A 23,873-nucleotide genomic window follows, 5' to 3' on the forward strand; every position below is an offset into this window, starting at 1 on the left:
AAAATTAGTCGGCAACGACATTGTTCGAAATATAATGGAATGACTCATTAATAAAAATTTTAATAGTTTAAAATTTTCGTAAATTGAAGTTTAAATAATTTCAATTTAAATTTGTTTGAAAATAAGAATCAATTGAACTTTAAATTGTGTAAAAAATTTGGATTAAATAAAACTTAAAAAAGAATAAAATTTCCTTCAAATATATAATATAAATTTTTACTTATAATAAATAAAATCGATTAAAATTTGAATAGATTCAGACCTATGTAGATTAATTAAAATTTCCGAATTTTTTAAAATTTAGTTACATAAAATTTGAAAATAAAAATTGTTATCATTAAAAATTAGAATTTATTTAAATTTATATGTACCTACTTCAATTTAAATAAATGAAATTTTTTTTAATAATTTAATTCAGAAAAGATTGAAATTTTCTTCAAATATAAAATTTTACTAAAAGAAAAAAAAAGTAGGATTTATTAAAATTTATATCGATTGAATCTAAAGTTATCTAAAATTAAAGTCAATTGAAATTGAAGAAATTAAATTTCCTTCGAATATATTTGTTTTGTCTTTATTTCTAAAAAATAGAATCGACTAAAATTTGAATAGAGAAACTTTAATTAAAATTTGTATAGAATATAGAAAATAAAAGCAATTAAAATTTATATGAATTCAATTTAAAATCATTACAAATTTATACCGTAAAAAATTAAGATTTTTTGCATTCAATATTTGAAAAAATTAAATTTTCATCGTATAAATTTAAGAATCATTAAAATCAGAATAAATTTTAATTTAGATCGTGTAAAAATTTGAAATAATAAAATTTAGAAACAATAAAAATTTCAATGAATAAATGTTTTTAGTAATAAAAATTAAAATTGTTTAAAAATTTATGTAAAATATTTTCAAATTACTTTACAATTAAGAAATAAAATTATTATTTAAATTAAATTTTTTTAAAAATGTGAAAATCACAAAATTAAAAAAAAAAGGTGATTCTGTGATCCGTTTGAAAAAAAAAATTGAAACTAAAATAGAGGGGAAGATTGGTAATTTGAAAAAAGAAAAGTATAATTTTCCCTCTTTTTTTTTATTAATTCATAATAATAATAAATTATTTCAAAGGGATAAAACGTGAGGAATGGGTAGCACCAATACCTGGTCTACCGTGTTTAACAGGTTTGTATGTTACGGAAAATTCGCCAAGGTAGTGTCCAATCATTTCTGGCTTAATTTCAACCTGATTGAAAGTTTTTCCATTATAAACTCCAACAATGGAGCCAACCATCTCGGGAAGGATGAGCATATTTCGTAAATGTGTTTTGACAATTTCAGGCTTTTCATTTGGAGGAGCTTCTTTTTTTGCCTTTCTCAATCTCTTGAGTAAAGCCATTGGTTTACGTTTCAAACCACGAGACAAACGCCTGCGAGCTCGAGAATTCATCAATTCCATCAATTGCTCACTGAAAATTTAAAAAAAAATAATAATTTTAATTTAATATTATAACCAAAATATTTAAAATTATAAATATAATATTTATAAATTATAAATACAAATAAATGTGTTTCATTAACAGAACATAATCTTAAAAATAAAAATTCTTTATTGTAAAGAAAAAAATAATAGAAATTAATTTTAATATATATTTCAAAAAAATAATATACATTTCTAAAAAAAATTGTAATATTGTAATAATAATAATAATAATAATTGCAATATTTGATTTTATAAATTTTGAATTTTGTGTAATTTTTTAATCAAGAATCGTTTATTGAAACAGGATAGAAAAATATACACAATTTTTTTCGATTTATAAAAGCCTAGTTTGAGGTTATGTTTGATATATAAAAAATCGAAACTTAATATTTTTATCAAAACAAGAAAAAGCGTAAATTCAAAATAAAAAAAAAAAAATATTTTTAACTTACTTGGGCATATCCAGAAGTTGATCTAAATCAACTCCTCGATATGTGAACTTCCTGAAAGTTCTCTTCTTCTTGAGAGTTTCATCTACCTGTAAACAAAAAAATAAAATAAATTATTAAAAATGAACACTGGAAAATATAAATTTTTTTTTTCCCTTCAAAATAAAATTTATTCCGAAATTATAAATCGAATTATTATTTAATATAATAAAAAATAAAACATTTTTTTTTTTTTTTGACAAAAACTCTTCCTTTCGTAAGATCTAGAAAAAAATAGATAAATATCGAATATAAGGGAACAAAAAATTTGTTTCTTTAAATATAAAAACTGAAAATTTTTTTCTCAATTTTAAACAAAAAATTTCAATTTGCAATTGTAAAACATTTCGAAAATATTTTCAACAATAATTATTACCTTTGCAAAAGCGTCAACAAAATGTATTAAAAAAGCTTTGACACGTTGAAAGTGACAGGTTCATTAAGACTTTATTTTCATAGTAAACATTTGTTTATCTTTTAGAATTAGTTACATTTTTAATTATTATTTTCCACTAAATATGAAATTTGTTATCGTGTCAATATTTTTTTAAAAAGAATTGTAAATTTCATTTTCAAACTTTACACAATTATACAAAATTGAGGTTAGAAATCGTATGATTTTGAAATTACGAAAAATAAAGTTAAAACAACTTGTCAAAAATAAATGTCATCTTGAAAATTTATAAACGAGATATTGTATAAATATAATTTGTTTAATTTATCGTCATATTGTGAAAAATACATTAAAAAACAAGTGACATTACAAAAACTGGAATGTAAACCTTGTAAAATTATAATTAATATCAGTATTTCAACAAAAATAAAATATTTACATAAAACATAGTGTAATTTAGTAATTTAATACTTATTAATTTTGTAATTTTACAATTAAGTTATAAATTTTCATTCTAATTTGGGGTTATCTTTGATTTGTAGTAAAATGTGTTTACACAAAAACAACGGCAAATTCAACATGTTACATGTTGCATTATAACATCTTATTTATAAATTTTCCTGCTGAATTTTACATTTTAGAATGTAAATAACAATGTGGTATATCATGTTAATTACTTAAAAAAGAGGTAATTATAGAGATGACATAAATAATTGTGGATTTTTTAAGAATATTTATTTTACATACCTCAGCCATTTTGATAAGAGAAGTGAAAGACTTGCGAAACCTATGAATATATAAATAAGCTATACGAGAAACAACTACTTCAAACTATTTGTTTGAACTGAGAAACAGCCAATCAGTGATTGACATTCCACTAAAGCGTCTCTACGATTGGAGTAGAAAATTTTCAAAGCGACACCTGTTGAGCGATTAGAGGAAACTCGTGGAAAAATTTTCACCAATTAAATTTTTTCACATATTAAATAAATATTCCATCTATCAATATTTTTAAAAATTGTAAAACAACTATTTTTTAAAAATATTTAATAAAAAGTAAAATATCACAATTTAAAAAGAAACGAATTTAAACTTTCGCGCTTAAACGTTACAATTGGAAACTTTCCCTTGCCATTAATCCTATTGGTCGTTGAGAGAGACTATAATTTACAGACACCAATAGAAATAAAGAGAAATTCTAAAAACTTTATTTCTCTCAACAACCGCTAGATGGCTATTTACAATAATTGTTACACTATCCTATGTTATAATTAAATACATTTTAATTGTTTTATAAATAAATAAATGTGAAAAAATATTCTTGATATAAATAGCTTACAGTATGGGTCAATTAATTAGGTGGGTTTTAGATTATAAAAAGTTGTAAATAAATTTTGGTGATGATTTGAAAAAAAGCAGGCAACTCAAAAGTGGTAAACATTAATCAAGTTTAAGTATATAAGGAAAAAATTTTTAACTTACATTTGGAAGTGTGTGCTAGTGATGGCACAGCTGAACATTGATCGCTAGATGTTAGAGATGTGGCAGATCTGCTCAGTGGGTGTTGTCACGTTGTCGCTTAATGTAGCTTGTGTTTGACTCCCGATGCGCATGCAAACCGTATGGTGTATTTTATCTTAAAATACACCCGCGGCCCCTGTATGCTCGCACGGTAGAGTTCTCACTTTGCTCCTCGCAAACCGCGATTTCCAAAATTGGGGGGTAATCGAATAGGTCAAACGAGGTAATTGTCGCTTCCAAATATTGGCACTGCAGACGTAGTATGCCCTTATTTTTTGATAAATTTAATTAAAAAGGAAAATAAATATAAATATTACAGAAAATAAAATTTTACTATTTCAAATTTTGAAATTAAAAATAATCGATTTTTTGAAGAGGAAAATAGAAAGTAAAATTGATTCTATAAAAAAAAATTAACTTTTTTTGGCTTATTTCAATTTTGACGCTGACTTCGCGCGAAACGAAAGAACCTTAAAAATATTTTTGACACTTTAATTTAATGATATTCGTTTATAATTATTGTGATAATAGTAAAAAATAGTAGACAAAAAATTAATAATTGAAAAAGTAAAATTTTAATTGACATTATAATCGAAGAAAATATGATCTTGTTCTTTATACAAAGGGCAAAGGTTAAAAAAATATATATTTATAAAAAATTAAATTTGTCACAATTTTATTAATTTGATGATCAAATTATTGATTAATTAATAATGCAACATTCAAATACTGATAATATTACGAGACAATTAAATTATTTATCACACATTACTTCCATGAAGCAATCACAAAATAAAGAACCAGGAAATCCTGGATGTTTGGAAGAAATTCACAAAAAGGTTATATATATATATATATAATTCAAAGATATTAATTCTATTTTATAAATACTAATTAAATTTATTTTTTTTTTAATTTAATTTAAAAAAAAAATTGGGTAAAAATTTCTCGAAATATCTAAGTAATAGTAATTAAAAAAAAGGTAAAATTGAAGAAAAAAAATCTCTCTATATAGGTAAAGGATCTCTATCCTTGTAATTTTGAAGGTGCAAAATTGTCAATAAAACGAACGCTGAGTCAACATTTTAATATAATTCATTCATTGATATTCAGCTCAATGACACCGTCAGGTTATAGATTTGGTGGAAATTTCATTGGTGATAAACGTGTTGGTCTTTTAGAAAAATATCCAATAATACGCGGTGAAATAATGACAAATGGAAATTTAACAGCAACATTTATGCATACATTAAAATGCAGATATAGAATAAAATTAGGGGCACAAATTGAAAATAGAGAATATAAAGCATTTAGTGGAACAATTGAATATCGATCAAATGATTGTACAGCATCATTAACACTTGCCGATCCAAATATTTTAAAAAAACATGGAACATTTGTTATTCATTATTTACAAGCATTAACGCCACGTATGACAATTGGCGCTGAATTGGCATATCGTCGTGGTATAAAAATTCCCAATTATCAACAATCAATTGTCACAATGGCAGCGCGTTATAGTACGGGTAAATATACAATTTCATCGACATTTAGTAAAGTTGGATTACATTTTTGTTATCATATGAAGGCAAGTAATCAATTACAATTGGGTCTTGAATTTGAGACAAATTTTCGTACACTCGACAGTGAATCGGCAATTGTCTATCAATTGGATTTGTCACATTTGGATTTAACATTTCGCGGTCTTTTTAATTCTGAAATGACAGTCGCTGGCGTTTTTGAAAAAAGACTTTTGCCCTCAGTCAATTCGTCAATATTGATCAGTGCATTGTATAATTATAAAAAGGAACAATTTCGCGTTGGTGTGGGACTAAATATTGGCTAGTAAAAAAAAAAAAAAGAGTGAAATAAATTAGAAACATTTGTGAATAGAAAATATATTTGTTCGAATCACATCGTGTGTGGTGGATCAAGTTTGTTTCGAAAAAACATATTGTATCAGTAGTTTTTTTTTTTTTCTTTTGATAAATGACATTTATCACGTTTTCATCTAGTTTATTTTCTATTTTAAAGGATAATTAAAAATTTATTTTACAAAAATTCTTTTCCTACAAATACTTAAAAATTTAACGAAGCTGAAGTACGCAACGTTTATATAAACGATTTTTAAAGAAATAATTTTTTGCCTAAAAATTATTTTTTTATAATTTGTTGATTAATAAAAACTACAAGAAATAATTTTTAGACAAAAAATTATAGAATTTTTCATTTTAAAAAATTATTTCTTTAAAAATCGTTTATATAAACGTTGCGTACTTCAGCTTCATAAAATTTATTTAAAAAATTTTTTTTTTTTTAAATGTTTAATTATTCTTTAAAATGGGAAAAAAAATTTATTTAAAAAATTCTATTCCTACTTTAAAGAATACTTAAAAAATTTATTTAAAAAAAAAATAAAAATTCTTTAAAATGGAAAAACAAAATTTTTTTAAAAAATAAATGTTTAATTATTCTTTAAAATGGAAAAAAAAATTATTTAAAAAATTCTTTTCCTATTTTAAAGAATAATTAAAAATTTATTAAAATTTTTTTTTTTCCCATTTTAAAGAATAATTATATTTTATTTACTCTCCCTGTCTTACGCAGAGTTTGAGGATTATAATTAAAAAATTTTTCGTCTGAAAAATTTTTTTTTGTCTTTTATTTTTCTTTTCTTCATACATTACGAGGTATTTTTTATTCTTTTCGTCTTTTTTTTTTTTTTTTTTTTTTAATTCACTGTTTTTCAATCGATTAGAAACTTTTTTTTCTTCTATAAAAAATGTGTAAACATTTGAAATTTAAATACAAACTTGGTAATGTATTTTTTTTTCTAAATTGAACTTAATGAATAATTAACAAACAAACAAAAATTGTGCAAAACTCTTTAAATATATATATATATATATATTTTTTTTATAATTCATCACGATTCGGTAATTTCTCTAAAATATCTTCCTCATCGGATTTGGAAGTTGATTTACTTTCACTTAATGTTAAAAATGCATTTTCACTTATTAAACCAGTTTCACTGTCTGCATATTGAAGAATATTGCAAATTAGAGGGGATTCAACACCTAAAATATATTCACATGTTTTTGGTTCCAAAAGAAATAGTGAAACACTCGATTGACTGCCGAGAGGATTTGTTACGCATTTCAATTTCACCTGAAAGACAAAAAAAAATATTAATAATTGCAAAATTATAATTAAACAATAATTTATGGAAATGAAAATTTTATTGAGACAAAAATTTAAATTCTTTAAACCTCAAATATGAAGAAAATCATAAATTATTAAAAAAAAACAAATTTTGTTTTGAATAATTATTTTCGAAAATGTATTTTTCAGTTTTACATTTTTAAAAATTGACATGTGATCAAATATTGATAATTATTTTTATTTATAATCTCTTAAATATTTGACACAATAAAATATTCCATGAATTAATATTAGAAGTTTTTTTTTTAAATCTATTTAAAATTCAACATTATTTTTTTTATTATATTATAAAAATTTTGCAGAAAATTTGAATTACAATAATTTTCATAAATCAGACAATTGAAACACTTTTAAACAATTAAATTAAACAAAATTACAATGAATTAATTTTGAAAATGTGTAAAAATTTGGAGAAATTAAATTTAGAAAAGATTATAATTTTCTTAAAAAATATGACTTTACTTAACAAAAAAAAGAAAAAAAAATCAATTCCAAATTTGAATGAATGGAGAAATTGTAATTGATTAAAATTTGAATAGATTCATTTCTAGATCAATAAAATTTGTAAGTTAATTAAAATTAGAATAAATTGAGTTTCAAATTTAAATTAAAAAAAAAAAAGTAAAATTCATTTTAAATAACATGTTAAAATTTTAATATAAAAATGTTTACAATTAGAAATTAAAAATTAATTGAAACTCGTATGTACTTTAATTTAAATAAATCAAAATTTTCGTTAATTGAAATTTGAATTTATTACAGTTTAAATAGATTGAAAATTAAATAAATTTAAATTTGTATCGTTTAACTTTAAGAATAATTAAAAAGCAATGCATTTTACTTTAGATCGTAAAAAAAGTGGATGAATATTAGGATAGAAAATTTTAAAATTGATAAAATATTCTATAAATTTAAATTGTAGTCGATTGCAATTTAGATTAATTGAATTTTAAGTTATTTAAAATTAAAATCAATTGAAAATAAAAGCAATTAAATTCAATTTAGAATCTGAAAATTTCTGCCAATAAAAATGTTTAGCGTAAAAATTTAGAATTTTTTTTAAATTTTCCATGAATTTCATATTTGAATAAATAATAAAATTTGTATCAATTTGCAAAAATTGATAAGTAATAAGTTTTGATCGATTGATTAAAATTGTAATTTCTGTGTAAAATTTTTAAAAGGATTAAAATTAGAAGCGTTTAAAATTTCAATGATGAAATTCTATTGATTAATGAAAATGAAAATTATTTGAAAAAATATTGATCTGTTAAATTTTAAATCAATAATAATTTTTAATAATGTGAAAAAGATAAAAATTAGAAAAATAAGTGATAAAATAAAAAAAAAAGTGAAAAAGTAACATTCTGTGATTTTTGTAATTAATAATTTACAAGAATTCCTTAAAAAAAAAAAAGTATACAAAAACTAATTTGAATTTGTTTAGAAATAATTTTGTGCCGTAAGTTTATAAAAAAAAATAATAATAAAGAATAAAATAACAATTCGAACCTCTGTTTGTCTCAGTTTGCCAGTCTTATCACAAATACTTCCATCGCTGTAAAAGTGTGAAAGTTGTTTTCTCTGTACAAGAGGTTTTGGCTTTTTATGAGGATGTGCCTCGATCCACTTTAAATGTTTTTCTTTATCGAATTTCCCTAAATCAACAGTTGTCTTCGTTCCATCTCTTTCCAAATGATATTGCATAACCGATCGACCATAACAGAATTCATATTTCCACCATCCATTTCCCTGATGAAGAAAAATATTCTTTATATATATTCACAATTAAATTTTTTTTATTTTCATATATATATTACAAATTTTATATGAAGAAATTAAGAATAAATTATTAATTAAATAATTTAAGAAATAAATAAATTATTACTCACTCCATTCAAGCAGTTCTTGCCACTCAAAAAACTTTGAACAGGATTAGCTTTAGCTAAATTTAATTCCTGATCCACTAAATTACTCACAGTTTCATCAATATTGTAGTGTTTATCAAGAATGTCCATTGGACGTATCTCAACTCTCACGCGTGTTTCTCCATCCTGAAAAATCATTTAATTTTAAAATTAGACACAAAAAAAATTAGCATTTTTTATTGACATATATGAAAACAATTATTTTTTGATTAAATACTGTCAACGTTTATATTCAATTCACTTGAATTTTTCCACACATAGTTTCATAAAAATCATCTCCCTGAGATGTTTCTGAATTTGTTCTTTTTTTTAATGAAAGCTTAATACAACAAAAGAAGCAGATTTGGTTAGTCACAATGAGAAAAGATTAGAATTTTGTGCCTCAGTCAACCGCAAAAAACCCAAGAAATGAAAGACGAGAATTAGAAAATGTTTTGTTTTTATGATGAAAGATGAATACCATTTTATGAACAATTATTTCTTTTGTAATTTCTTGTACTCAAGCGCTGATACATTATTTCGATCGTGTTAATTAAAATTAATTTTTCTCATTTAAAGTAAGAATACATTTTTTTTTATCCAATAAAATTAATTTATTAAATTAAAACTCGTAAATTTTAAGAATCAATCGATTGTAAAAATTTATTTATCTAAAGGAAATATTAAAAAAAAACTTTTTAAATTCAGTAAATTAAAAATTAAATTTTTTAAAAAATAATAGAAAATTGTTTAGATATTATTTTAAAAATAGCAAATATTCAGCTCCGCTCGTACAGAAATAAAAAAAAAAAAAAAAAAAAGTATACACAATATGAATGGAGAGGACAGAGTGTAAAGAAAAGAAAAATTCCTTGTGATTGAGATTAAAAGTCCGTTCCCCTAAAAAGGAAAATTATTCTGACCTGTCCTTCCTTATCTACATGGAATATCGCATAGACTTTCTGCTTCTTTTCATCATCCTGCATAAGAAATAATTAATTACCACATATATTGATGTTTCTTTTTCTTTTGTTTAACATACCGTCTATCAATTCTCGACATTAGTATAGAAATAGATCTCTAAAAAGTGTATTAATTTAAGAAAAAATTTTCAAATACAAAAACTACAAATTCAATTTTATTTCTGTAAAGCAACTAAAAAATACGAAATGGCAAGCAAAACTTAAAGAGATATATATATATATATATGCTGTAATATGAATTATAAAAACAATTTTCTTTTTTATTTTATTTAAAGCACTAAAACTAAAAATCTCGTAAAATGCAATTTGTTAATTAAAATTAAATTAAAATTGGAAGCATAATTATTCCATAAAAAATTATTAATTAGAATTTTCATTTCAAAGAAATTTATTAGAAATAATTATTTTTCGAATAATCTTAATATTTTGGCAAAATTTTTATTTTATATTTCATTTACAATGACTTTTTATTTAAGAAAATTTTATGTGATTCGAATTTTTAAATGACAGAAATTCCAATTCATCAAATTTTGATTTTTCCAAATTTTTAAAATATCGACAGAAAAATTTCGGCGCAATTTTAAAAATTGATTAATCAGAATTTATTAACGAAATTGTGATTGGTCAATTTTTAAATTTGTGCCCAAATTTTTTTGCCAGATAATTATCTAGACAAATAAAAATTATGTAAAACAAAAATTCAACCTTTTTGAGAATTCTGTAAAATGTAAATTCGGCTAGAAAAGAGTTCCTTTTAAGATTTTCTGTGTGAAATAAAATTTTTTTTTAAATTGACAAAATTCGGCGTTTTAAAAATTCGTGCAAATAAAAATTTGGACAAATTAAAATACGATGAATTGGAATTTTTGTCATTTTGAAAATTCAATTAAATTAAAATTCTTTTAAACAAAAAAGTCATGTAAATTAAATGACTGTAAAATAAAAATTCTACGAAACAAAAATTCCGTAGCTAAAAATTTTGTTAAGTAAAAAATCGTATAAATAGAAATTCCGTTAAATGCTAATTCAAAAAAAAATTTCTAATAAAAGTCTTTAAAATGAAAATTCTAATTAATTACATTTTTTTTTTGGCAAAATTCATGCGCCCCATTAAAATTTGTTTAAAAAAAAATCTAAAACTGTTAATATGAGAAATGATATTGTACAAAAGTATAACTCTTGATTATAAAGATAATGTCAAATAAAAAAAAAATAAAAAAAAAAAAAAAATAAAAAAATGAAGAAATTAAATAAAAATAAACTTTATATATATTATTTAAAAATTTTGTAAAATATAATTTTACCGGTATTTTTTGATGTCTCAATTTAAGACTCTCGGCCTCGAGTTGTGACAATGATCGTGGCCTTTTTGGTGCATCATCCACTGGTCGACAATTAATGTCATTTTCGCCAGTATTTTGTGGCTTATAATCAGGATGTGAACAAAGTAATGGCGATAATACAACAGCTTCATATTCACAACTTGATATTTCTTTGAGTGAGAAAATTTCATGTTTTCCATGTTGATAACAAACATAAAGTACTCTTGTTGAACGTGGTTTATTATTTAAATCGCACATTGTACCATCATTCATATTTATTTCCACATAAGGCATATTAATTCCATCGACTTTTTTCATTGGAATATGTATTTTACGATTGGAATTTTTTGCCAATTCATCATATTCAATGGACATTTTTATTTTTTGTGTTTTATCAAATGTGCCCAAACTAAATTCTTGAAGATTCACTTTTTTTCCTTCGCGCTCCTCATGATATTGTCGAACGTGTCGACCATGACACAATTCATATGTCCAATATGACTCTAGCTGTAGATTAATTTATAGTATTTAATAATAATAATAATAATAATAATAATAATAAAAAATTTTTTTTTTGATTAGGAGGAAACTCGGAAAATATTTTTTTCTTATTTTCAAAAATTTTATTTTTTGAAAAAATTGAAATTTGGTAAAATCCATGATTGATTATTTAAAATCATAAAAACAGCTTATAAAAAATTCAAAAGTGAAAAATAGTAGAAATTATGAGAGAAGTTCTAATTTTAATTTTTCAGAGGTTTCAAGTTTCATTTTAAAAATTATTAACAAATTTTTTGTTTTTTAAATTTTTTTATAATTTTTAATAATACATAATAATAATAATTTATTAATACAGGCCTAGGATCGATTTTAAGGCACAAAAAAGGTCGTTTTACTCGATTTATATTTCAAAAAAAGTTGAAAAAGTCGATTTTTTTTATTTTAACAAAGTTTAATTGGTTAATGAATATTTTACTTTAAATAACTAATGTTATTAGATATAAAATTCATTTTATTAATTCTGTAATGAGAATAATTCTATAATGAATATTATCAAGAAAATTTATTTCGAATATTTCAGAATCAAAGAGAAATTTTCAAAATTTTATTTAAGTAGGACAAATTTCTGAAAAAAATTCTTAAATTTTGATTTTTATAATTTTTTGAAGTCTTATTTAAGCAATTTATTCTAATTAAAAATTTTGTCATAGTTTTTAGTTTGAATGGTCAAAAAAATTTCTGGCAATACTTAATTAAGTTTTACAGATTTGTAAATAAATTTTTTTTTTTTTAAATAATAATTTTGAAAGAGTTAAAGTTGAAATTTTTAGAAATAATTGAATTTCAAAAGATTTTGTTACTTTTTCAGACAATAATTAAATTTTACAGAACTAAAACTAATAATTTATCAAATAATTTTAGATAACATTTAAAAGTAATTGAATTTTCAAAGATTTACAATTTTAATTTTTGAAACTAATTGAAATTCAAATGATTTTAAAATTAAAAAGTTTTCATGATTTCATTAAAAAATTTATTAGAAATTGCAGACAAAAATACAATAATTTGACAATTTTTTAAGCCAAAAATGGTTTCAGATAATTGAATTTTTGAAGAATATTAATATAAAAATCATTAAAAATAATTGAATTTCAAGAGAGTTATAATTGAAATTATTTAATTTCAAAAAATTTTAGATGGAAAATTTTAGAAACAATTAAATTTTAGGAGCTTTTAAATCGAAATTTTTAAAAAATAATTAAATTTCAAAAGATTGTACGTTAAATTTCAGACAATAATTATAATAAGAGAAATTTTTTTAGTGATTTCTGTTGTTGAAGAATTTATTAGAAATCACATATACAAAAATTTAATTCTAAAAGTTTTTAATTGAAAAATGCTTTCAGATAATTGAATTTTTGAAGAATATTATATAAAAATCATTAAAAATAATTGAAATTTTTGCAAATAATTAAATATCAAGTGTGATTTTGAATTAAAAATGTTTGGTAATTTTATTTGATAATTTTTTTTTTAAATTATAAACAATTATTAAATTTTTATAAAAATTTAAATTGAAAAATAGTTTAAAATAATTGAATTTGTGATGAATTTCATTAAAATTATTAAAAATAATTAATTTAGTGAAGAATATTTAAGTTAAATTTTTTTTTAAATAATTGAAATAAAGAAGATCTCCATTGTATACTAAAAAAAAAACGTATTTTGTTTAAAAAATGGTTTTAAAAAATGTAAAAAAAGTCGAAAAAATCGCATTTTATTAAAATTGGACGAAAAAAGTAGTATTTTTGAAAAAAAAAAAAAAAAAGTTGGAAAAAATAGAAATAGTTTTATAATTCGAGGCCTGTTAATACTTAATATTTGAGAAAATGGTCTAATTTGAGTAATAGAAACAATTTTAAAAATAATTCAAATAAATAATATAAAAAATACTAAAAATTCACAATTCAATTTACAATCAAAAAAATAAAATAAATAAATAATAATAAGAGGAATAATTATATAATAAATAATTTTTAGTTACTAACTCGGTAGGAGCAGCTTTTCTGATTGAAAAGTGGAGCCAGGATTTCGATTGCATTTGGTCCAGTGTACGTTTCACCCTGATCACTTTCTTGTTTATTTGTGTCGGGAATATGACACTGATATTTTTCATTGTTAGCTGTTGTGATAAAATAAGGTTCCACGTTTTCTGGTTCCTAAAAATATTACGATAAGAATTCAATTTTTATTTATTTCGCTTATAATTTTGATTTTTATGGTAAATACTATAAAATTTTCTTTTTAAATATTATTATTAAATTTAAAAAAAAATTTTTAAATTAAAAAAATCGTTCCTCTTGATGGGACAAGGCTTAAAATTTTTGTAAAAGAAAATAGTTTCTTTGAAAATTAAAAAATACGATTTTTATCTATAAGTTGCCAAAAAATAGTAAATTATTTTTCATACATTTTTCACATATTAAATTTTCGAAAGTTCATTTAAAAAACACAACTTAAAATTGATGCTTTTTTAATAGTTATAAAAATAAAAAAAAAATATTTAAATCTGAAATTTTGAAAAATTTATATCTCGTAATCGACTTGATAAAAAAAATTCGAAAAAAATCATCGAACCATTTTTTCGTAGAGTATAAGTACAAAAAGATAAAAAAAAAATTTTAGCCAAATCTAAAATGTCAAAGTCAACGATATGTTACAATGGCGTGGACTTTTCCCATGTTATATTCAGAATTATACGTTGTATTATATCAAAAATTAAAAAAAACTAGAGGATTTTTTTTTTTTGAAAGTAAACTAATTAAATACGTGTAAAAAATATGGAAATTAAAAACTTACCAATAATTCTGCACTACTTTTGCCCGGCCAATTTATTTTGAAAAGCACAGTGTCATCGAAAGCTTTTAAATCGTGGCAATAAACAATATAAAAATTAACTAATAATACTAAAAATTTATTATACAAAGTCCCTTTTAACCCCCACATTGTCAAGGTAATTGTTTATTTACATATTACTTGTCTTTGATGATGTGTTAATGATGACGACAATGAAAAATTTTTATTAAATCTATAAAAGAACAACTATCCAACCAATGTTATTGTTCCTTGTATAGCAGACGATATCCACGTAACTGATTTTGAATGGTCGTTCTTCGATTTCGATTTTGACCATTTTGCCAAAAGCACTTTTTAGGTTATGTTCGAAGCTATATAAAAAATATTAAAACCGTACTCAAATTATATTTTTTAAAATTAAAACAACTGTAGAGGAATTGAAAGTATCTTTGTAATTTTCGAAGTTTATTTTTTTTTTTTTATCGAATATTTGTATAAATATTCCCAAACTTCCTGTTACAATTATTTTTTTATGCTGTTTATTGAAAAGTGTTTCTACACTAATATTTTGATTAATATTTAATATTATAATAAAAAATACAAAGAAAATATTGAATTTGTTATTTATTTATTATTTGTTTTTTTATAATCTATATTATCTATATAAAATTATTATAAAAATTTTAGTTTGAAAATTCCCTGATATTTCAATTCTCTATTGTGATTGGATAAATTGGACAAAATTTCCATTCTACCAATGTACAAAATAAACTGTATTAAATTTAAACATTTTTTTAAAATTAAAAACAATATTGTTCTGATTGTTTTTTTCACTCATATCTAAATTTCATTATATTACAGAAAAAAGATAATCCTCCTACTATTTATATACATGTGTAGAAACTAATTTCGGTGAAAATTAAATTATTATAAATGTTGGTATGCCTGATCTCGCAAAATATGTCAAAAAAAAACTCATGAAATCAATTTTGAGAAACTGTCAAAATAAAAAATATTTTGAATATTTAAATCTGTAAATTAAAAATTATTCAAGAAATGGTAAATATTCAAGTAAATATTAAAAATTAAATTATATTTTAATGTGAAATATATAAATATATATAGTGAAATGTCAACAAATTTTTTGTAGGTTATATATAAATATATATTTTTATTTATAATATATTTTGTTTTAATTTATGTTTGAAACTTTTGAAATGTTTAAATATAATAATTTAATATATCAATATAAATAAGTAAAATATTTTATTTAGATTATTGATAATTTATAATACAGCTAATATTTATTTTTGCAAAAATTTATGAAAAATTTTTCAATGTCATTTTTTTCTATCTTTTTTTTTTATTTTGTGAATTATATTTAAACATAGGTATATATATTATTCTTTTCCATTGTTCCAGTTTCTTATATCAATATGATATATATATATAAATAAAAATCTAGTGTAAAACCACTTGTATTCGCGTTTGCGCATTTTATTGCATATATATAGGTATATACAAATTTATTCTCACGAGTGACGTCACGACTTTATAGGGCATATTGTTTATAAATTGGATGCTGTATTCGACTAAAATTAGTGATAATACGAAAATGTGAAGAAAAATTGTGATACTTTGAATAATCGAAATTTTTAAGTAAAATTCATGTTTCTCGATAATATCTATATTCTTCAGAGAAAATGGAATATAAATTGAATTATACGAACAACATAAGCATATGTCTACTCATAAATCTTGTGTCTTTGCACTAATTACATTATTTTTATAATGTCTTTAAACTGCAACAAACGAGTGTAAATCTCACAATACATTTATTGGAAATGTGCTGAGTGATAAAAAACAATTTTGACAAAAATGTAAGTCATTCTTTTTTTATTATTATAACTGATTTTTTTTTACGTATATATATATATCATGATAGCTACACAAGGAAATGTCAAGAGAAAAAATATTTTTTTTTTCTGGGAATTTTGGGAAATTGAACAAATTTACAGATAAAATTAATTATATTCTTCCGATATGGATAAAAAGTTTGAACAATTTTTGCCGCGAGAAGAAATAATAGGTTATAACCCTATTTTGATTAATTAATTAATTCGATTAATTTGTGGTTCTAATTTGGTTTTAAAAATAATTAAATATGCAATATAAAAACATTGATTTAAGCTAAGGAATATTGGAAAATAATTTATTAGTTTAAAGGATTTTTTTTTAATATTCCTAAACTTATATTAATTTAGAGAAAACAAAATTATAGATTTTCATCTTTTCTATAAATTATTCAATAATTGACTCTAGCTTAAATTTATCAAAATTGTTCATTAATTTAAAAATTATTTAGGACAAATTTCAATAAATCTTAATTTAAATTAGTTGCAGTATTTTATTGATTCTAATAAATCATCAATTTAATCAATTCAAAATTCAATTTATCCAAATTTAAATCTGTTCATATTTTAATAATTCATGCAAATTTCAATTTAATTAAATTTTATTCAATTTAAATTTTAATCAATCCAAAAATTTCAATTGAACCTAAATTTTAATTAAATTTTCAATTAATTCTAATTTTTACTGGTCAAAACAAATTTATTAATTAAAATTTTAATTAAATACAAATTGAATCGATTGAAAATTAAAATTAACGAAATTTCAATTCTATCTAATGATTATTTAATTTAAATTTCAAATTCTCCAATTTTCAATTTTTGTACAAATTTTAATTGATTTCAATTTCAAATTATCCAAATATCAATTTGTCCCAAATTTTAATGGATTTAAGTTTCAAATTATTCGATTTTCAATTTGTCCCAAATTTTAATAGATTTAAGTTTCAAATTATGAAAATTTTTTTATTTATATAGTTTCAATTTTGTTCAAATTTTAATCGATTTAAATTTAAAATTATCCAAATTTTAATTGATTTTAGTTTCAAATTATTCGAATTTTAATTTATCCAAATTTTCGATTGATTTAATTTTCAATTGATCCAAAATTCAATTTATTCAAATTTGGAAAATTGCAATAAAAATTTTGTCACCAATTTTCGATAAATAATTCACTTTTTTTCATCTATTTTAAAGAAAAAAGAAAAAAAATCCGTGTTCCCTGTTCTAGTGAAAATATAGTAAAATGTAGGATAAAGCCCATTTTTCTAACTTTAAATTATTAGATTTCTATATTATAATTCATTAAATTCATTTAAAAAAAATTTATTAGGAAAATGTCAGGAAAATTGAAAAAATTATTATTCTTATACCAACCCACTATATATTCTTTTGTTTTATTAAAAAAATTTCCCATATTTATTTTTAACAAAATTTTTATTTTATACACGGAGAGAAATCTGGTGCGATTTACGCATGAGCATGTCCTTAGGAATATAGTAACAGACGCTTTCAAGCAAAAATCCTAAGTGAGCGAGGTATTATTGTATGAGTCTCACCTGATATTCAGATGGAATCTTATGGTTTTTGCTTGGAAGTGTCCATGCTATATTCCTATGGACATGCTCATGCGCAAATCGCAGCAGATTTCTCTCCGTGTAAAATTCATTTTTTTTTTTTTTTTTTTTGAGTAATAAAAATCGTTCATATTTTTTAGTTTTTTCCTGAGTCGAAAAAAACATGGACAATTCTTCCGACTCATCAAATTGTGAATTCGATTCCATAAAATCTGGAGAATCACTGATGCATTTAATTGACGATGAATTACATTCACATTGTTCGATTTCCAATTTATTATCAAATGTTGTTGACGACGAATCAATTAATAAGCGTGCCACTTCCCTTGAATTGGCAAATGAACGTCTTCGCATTGATATGGAGAATCTGCGAATAGAATTAAATACAAAAATTGCTGCCAATCAAGGTTTAAAGGATAAAATAACAGTGCTTTATGTCGATGCACAAGCATCATTGCAAGAAAAACGAAAATTGGAAATTAATTTAAAAAATCTTGAAAGTCAATTATTAATTTCTGAAAATTCAACAAAATGGTATCAAAAACAATTACATCAAGTTGAGGCAAGTAAAAAAACATTACAAATTGAAGTTGAAACTTATCAAGAAATGTTAAAACAGAAACAACAATTGGTGGCAAATATTATTTTAAAATGTTCACAATTAAATAATGAATATGCAAATTTAGTTACGAAATATAAAGAGGAAAAGAATTATTTACAAAATGAAATTAATAATCAACAATTAAATATAAAAAAGAAGGATTTTATGGAAATTATTTCTACTGAAAATCAAGATGATAATTCAATGAAATTAGAAACAATAGAAGAGGAATTACGTGTAACGAAAGTACAACAACGTGATTTGGAGGAAAAACTTTTAAATTCTGAGGCTAAAAAAACATGTATGGAAAATACATTTTTAAAACAATGTTCAATAATTTCATCAATGGATGATAATCAACAGAGGCTTGTTAGTGAGAAAAATGAATTGGAATTACATTTAAGAGAGATGAATATTGAAATTGAGAAATTTAAATCAAATCAAAATACTGCTGAATTGGCTTTGACAATATCGAAGCAAAATCAAATTCAAGTAGAGGAGGCAATTTCTGAATTGCAAATTCAACTTTCAAAAATGTTAACGCAATATAAACATGTTAAAACAAGAAATTTGGATCTTGAGGAGAAAGTTACTTTGATGCAAGAGGCTTTAGATGAGAGCAAAAGGCTCAAGTTACTTTCTTTCAATGCGAATAGTTCACTTTTGCAAAAATTAAAAAAAGAAAAGCAAAAAGTCAAAAAGTTTGAGTGTTTGCTGAATAAAAAGCAGAATATTCAAAGGCCGGATGAGGTAAATTTCACCTTTTTTTTTTGTTTGATATTTATTGCTAATAACATAAAATAATAAAGTAAATAATAAAAAGAAAAATACAAAAAACAATAAATAATAAAGTTGATGATTTAAAAAAAATTAATTTTCCAGGAAAATAAAACAGACAATTCTGTGGAAAATTGTCTTCAACAAGCCCTTAATAAAAACAAGGTATATTTATATTATTTCTTTTTAATTTTGTTTTGAATAAATTTTTTTTTATTTCTTCACATAAATTAAAGCATTATTAATTGAACACAAATTTTAGATAATTTGATTATTTTTTCAAATTAAAAACACTCTTTTTTTAAAAAAGTATCATTTTTTTTCTAAAAAGGAATTTTGAAAAAAAAAATTATAAATTCACATTATTAATTTGTTAACAATAAAATTCAATTATTCTAAAATTATTTTTGAAATTAATTATTTTTAAAAAATAATTTTTTTTTTCAATTCAATGTTTCTGTAATGTCAATTATTTTCGTATTTTATAAATTAAAAAATTATTAATTTTTTCAAAAACAAATTGGTAATTTTAATTTGAAAAATTACTATTTAGTAATTAAAAATCAAAAATGTAATTGAATTTTTTTTATAATTATCTTTAAAATATAAAGAAAATCTACATTAAAATGTTTTTTGAATTAAAAAATCATTGAAATGCAAAATAATTTAGAATTTGTTATAATTTTTAATTTATTTAAAATTTAATAATTATATAAAAAATTGCCTAGGTAAATAAATTTTTTTTTTTCAATAAAGTAATTTTATAATTAATTTTTTAATGATGATAATACTAATTAAATAATAATAATAAGTAATAATTTCTTTTAGGAGTTAAAGGAACAATTAAAATCAATAACGAGAGTTTCAGAAGAAAGTGTTGACGAGGGTTACGGGGATGGAACATCATTGGGACCCACGGCAAATTTACCATCATCTCCGGCACTTAATCCAGTATTATTATTAAAAATTAATGACATTCTTTACAAAAGTAAACATTTAATGAATCCAATTCAAACGGGAGTCAATGAATTACAAATGAAAATCGAAAAATTCAAGGAGGAACAAAATTCCAAAATTCTTCTTCCCTCGACAAATTTTTATAATAATCGATCAATTTCAACAATCTCGTCTCCTAATAACACCAGAACTTTAGTATAAAAAAATAGCAATTTTATTCTAATTTATTATCTTTCTCTGTGACTGAAGTAATTTTTTTTTTTCCAATGATTTTAAGATATTCAAGGAAAATTAAAATTTGAATTTTTAATTTAAAATCCTCTAATTAATTTCAAGATTAAAGTTAAAAAGAAATTTCCTCCGTAATCATTGTTAATAGTTTAATTATTTTTAAATAAATATTGAAACTAAAAAACTTTTCAAATGATAAAAGTAAAAAGAAAAAATTGTTACAGTTACAGATTTTTTTTATTTTTTCGTTGTTTTGCATGTTGTAGAGAAAAATTAACTTATTTAGATTGCAATTGTTATTTAAAATAATTTCCATTTCTAGATGCGTATAATCAAAGAGTAATATATATATTATATATAGATAAATTTTAGACCTATATGTCATGTGATAGTTTAAATTATTTTTTCTAATTAATTAATCAAAAATATGTTTTTTTTAAAAAGAAAGAAATAGATTCTTTACACGTAGAAGTTTTTTTTTCTTCTAATTCTTAAGAATCTTATTGTTGATAATCATGTGTCAAATGTAGATATATTTAATAGATATTAGAAATTATTATAGATTTATAATATAAACATACGAAAGGGTATTATTTTTGAAAGTGATTCGCGGTCAAAAATTGTAATTACATTGAAGAGTGTTTTTGCATATTTTTAAAATTCATTATAGAAAATACAAATTAGTATATAAAAATAAAATTAATATACCTTTAGAATTAAAAACAATCTTATATTAAAAAAAAAAAATAAATAAATCTTAAGTAGAATTTTATGTTTAAAAAATTAGAATAGATTTTTATTAATTTTCACATTGTGTACTTATATCAGTATTTTTTTTCGCAAAGATGTAAAGATTTAATATAAATTTAATTCAAAAGTTTTGATAATAACTAATTTTGTCTACAAAATCAAAATTTGTAATTAAATTTTTTTTTTTCTAACACTTTAATAACCAAAGAATCAGAAACATAAAAAATTCCATAAAATTGCTTTCATTTCGTTTACTTGGGGAATTAAAAATAGAAAATTATCTTAGTTTTGTTCCGCTGCAATTAAGTTAATAAAATAATAATCTTATGCGTAAAGATTGAATTTGAAAAAATGCTACAAAAAAAAAAAGAAGTGAATATGTATAATATTTTTTTATTTTAAGTAAAGTTTTACAGAATTCGATTTTGCCACATTAAAAGGCAAAAAAAAAAAAAAACACACACACACAGTGATTTAAAAATTTATAAATGTTTTGTAATTATATATTATTTAATATTTATTGTGCAATCCAAAAAGCAGTATTCAATGAGGAAAAAATTTGTTAATAAAGTCATTTTTCTGTAAAAAGTTTTTTTTTTTTATGTCTATATTATTATTATATTAATAATACAAGTTTCCTTTTTTCAAAAGGTCCTTAATTTCTAATTTTTCCATTTAATATAATTCGATAATTTACATTGTCACATAAAAACTCATATGAAAATTGAAAAAAGATTTATACCTATATATATTATATAATAAGTATTATTTCTATCAATATCATTTTGAGTATATATGTATTTTAAGTTCTGGGCTCACTGACAAGTTTATATTATTATAATAACAATGATTACAAATAACATTTAATTTATCTAATTTCCTATATATTCGATGCTATAGATTAATTATTATATTATTACTTTTAATTCTTTTTTCAGATGTTCACTATATTTTATTGATTTTTTTTTTCATTTCTAAAATATTGCGAATTAATTAACATTTTTTTTCTATTTTTGTATTTTTCTTTCCAAATTAGTAAATTATTTTTTTCATTACAAATTATTCCCGAATTTTTCTTTCCAATTTTAATTATTTTGAACTTATTTTTTTTTTGTATCCATATTTTTGACTTCTTTTTCATTGTAAATTTTTCTTTTCAGTTTTGAACACAATTTTTTTTTTTAAATAATTTTTGTCAATGTTTTTCTTTTCCTATCATTTTTTAAACTTGCTAGTAATGGAATGAATAATAAAATAAAAATGAATGTACAATAAATGATTCAGAAAAATAATATCACAGTCAAGTGTATGAAATAATCTTAATATAATATTTAACATTAATAATAATAATAATAATAATAATAATAATAATAGTTCGAGATATATCATTAGGTATATTTTTTTAATAAACAAATTTAAAAAATATTTTTCTTATAACATATGAGTTCTTTTTTTTTATAAAAAAAAATTAAATAATATATTTTATATTTCTAATGTTCTTATAAATAATTCTAAGAAGCACAAAATTTTATAAACATTTTACATTTTAAATAATTTTTAATTACAAAGTAGTAAATTATGAATTTCTTTTTTCATTATAATATAATATATCACTTTATACAAATATGGCCTCAAATATTATTTTGAAAAATCTTTAAAATAGAAGTACATAATATAAATTTACCACTGACAATTTCTTTCAAAAGTTAATTAATATTCAAATTGTAATGTTTCAAATAATTAAACATTTTCTTTTTTTTTTCATTTATTATTTAATAAATTATTTTTTAAATTAAATTAATTTTTATCAATAAATAAAATTTCATAATAGAAATTAGAAGAATTATAACATTTTTGAAATATCATTAACTTTTTTCGCAAATTGACAAAGTGAAAGTAAAAAAGAGCGACTAGTAATTACAATTAAATCTAAAACTAAAATAATTAGATAACAATAATATTTGAGGAGAATTGAATTATTTTTCAATTTTAATTAATTAATAATTTTTTTTTCTCTTTTATTATAATCATTTTTACTGAAGTTTTTTTTTTTTTTTATATGTAAATAGCGAACATTTGAAAAATCTCGATAATTTTGATGAATTTCGATTTCTCTACCTATTGCAAATAAATTCTCACATAAAGGTTTGATTCACATTAGACAGTGCCTTTTAAAACGTTTAGTATAAAAAAAATTTTTTAGAGAAAAAAAAAATTTGAAAATGAATATAATTAAAAAAAAAATAATATTTGAAGATGAAAAATAAAAAAAAAAAACATTCAATGCAAAAAGTAAAAAACAAGTAATATTTTTAAAATCGAACAACTAAATTATACAATCGTCACCTATTTTTGTGTGAAAATTTTTGTTTAATACAACAATCTGTTGCGTT

General features: G+C 21.1%; 4 protein-coding genes across 5 annotated transcripts; 2 read left to right on the forward strand and 2 right to left on the reverse strand.

Moving 5' to 3' along the window:
- Positions 1–1,077: 1,077 nt before the first annotated feature.
- On the reverse strand, positions 1,078–3,263 carry LOC127285066 (40S ribosomal protein S15). The gene is made up of 3 exons (XM_051310871.1): positions 3,113–3,263; positions 1,936–2,021; positions 1,078–1,469 (listed from the first exon to the last, which is right to left on the reverse strand). Exons 1-3 carry the CDS (start codon positions 3,119–3,121, stop codon positions 1,121–1,123), a joined length of 444 nt encoding a protein of 147 aa, XP_051166828.1. The 5' UTR covers positions 3,122–3,263; the 3' UTR covers positions 1,078–1,120.
- A 1,268-nt stretch (positions 3,264–4,531) lies between these two features.
- LOC127285059 (mitochondrial import receptor subunit TOM40 homolog 1-like) lies at positions 4,532–6,842 on the forward strand. The gene is made up of 2 exons (XM_051310862.1): positions 4,532–4,725; positions 4,902–6,842. The coding sequence occupies exons 1-2, from the start codon at positions 4,600–4,602 to the stop codon at positions 5,730–5,732; spliced, it is 957 nt and encodes a 318-aa protein (XP_051166819.1). The 5' UTR covers positions 4,532–4,599; the 3' UTR covers positions 5,733–6,842.
- Positions 6,598–15,011, reverse strand: LOC127285050 (endoplasmic reticulum lectin 1). Of its 2 annotated transcripts, XM_051310846.1 has the most exons (7): positions 14,681–15,009; positions 13,870–14,040; positions 11,303–11,827; positions 9,939–9,995; positions 9,001–9,162; positions 8,621–8,860; positions 6,598–7,054 (listed from the first exon to the last, which is right to left on the reverse strand). In XM_051310846.1, the coding sequence occupies exons 1-7, from the start codon at positions 14,825–14,827 to the stop codon at positions 6,803–6,805; spliced, it is 1,554 nt and encodes a 517-aa protein (XP_051166803.1). In that variant the 5' UTR covers positions 14,828–15,009; the 3' UTR covers positions 6,598–6,802. The 2 variants fall into 2 exon arrangements, with proteins under 2 accessions (XP_051166803.1, XP_051166804.1); XM_051310847.1 differs by lacking the exon at positions 9,939–9,995 and having other exon boundaries at positions 14,681–15,011.
- A 647-nt stretch (positions 15,012–15,658) lies between these two features.
- On the forward strand, positions 15,659–22,068 carry LOC127285049 (cilia- and flagella-associated protein 58-like). Its single transcript, XM_051310845.1, has 5 exons — positions 15,659–15,736; positions 16,100–16,557; positions 18,305–19,515; positions 19,648–19,707; positions 20,371–22,068. The coding sequence occupies exons 3-5, from the start codon at positions 18,328–18,330 to the stop codon at positions 20,698–20,700; spliced, it is 1,578 nt and encodes a 525-aa protein (XP_051166802.1). The 5' UTR covers positions 15,659–15,736; positions 16,100–16,557; positions 18,305–18,327; the 3' UTR covers positions 20,701–22,068.
- The last annotated feature ends 1,805 nt before the right edge of the window (positions 22,069–23,873 follow it).

The sequence above is a fragment of the Leptopilina boulardi genome, unplaced genomic scaffold (genome assembly GCF_019393585.1).
Source record: "Leptopilina boulardi isolate dan_hultmark-lab unplaced genomic scaffold, ZJU_Lbou_2.1 LbouV2_328, whole genome shotgun sequence".
Classification (NCBI taxonomy): domain Eukaryota; kingdom Metazoa; phylum Arthropoda; class Insecta; order Hymenoptera; family Figitidae; genus Leptopilina; species Leptopilina boulardi.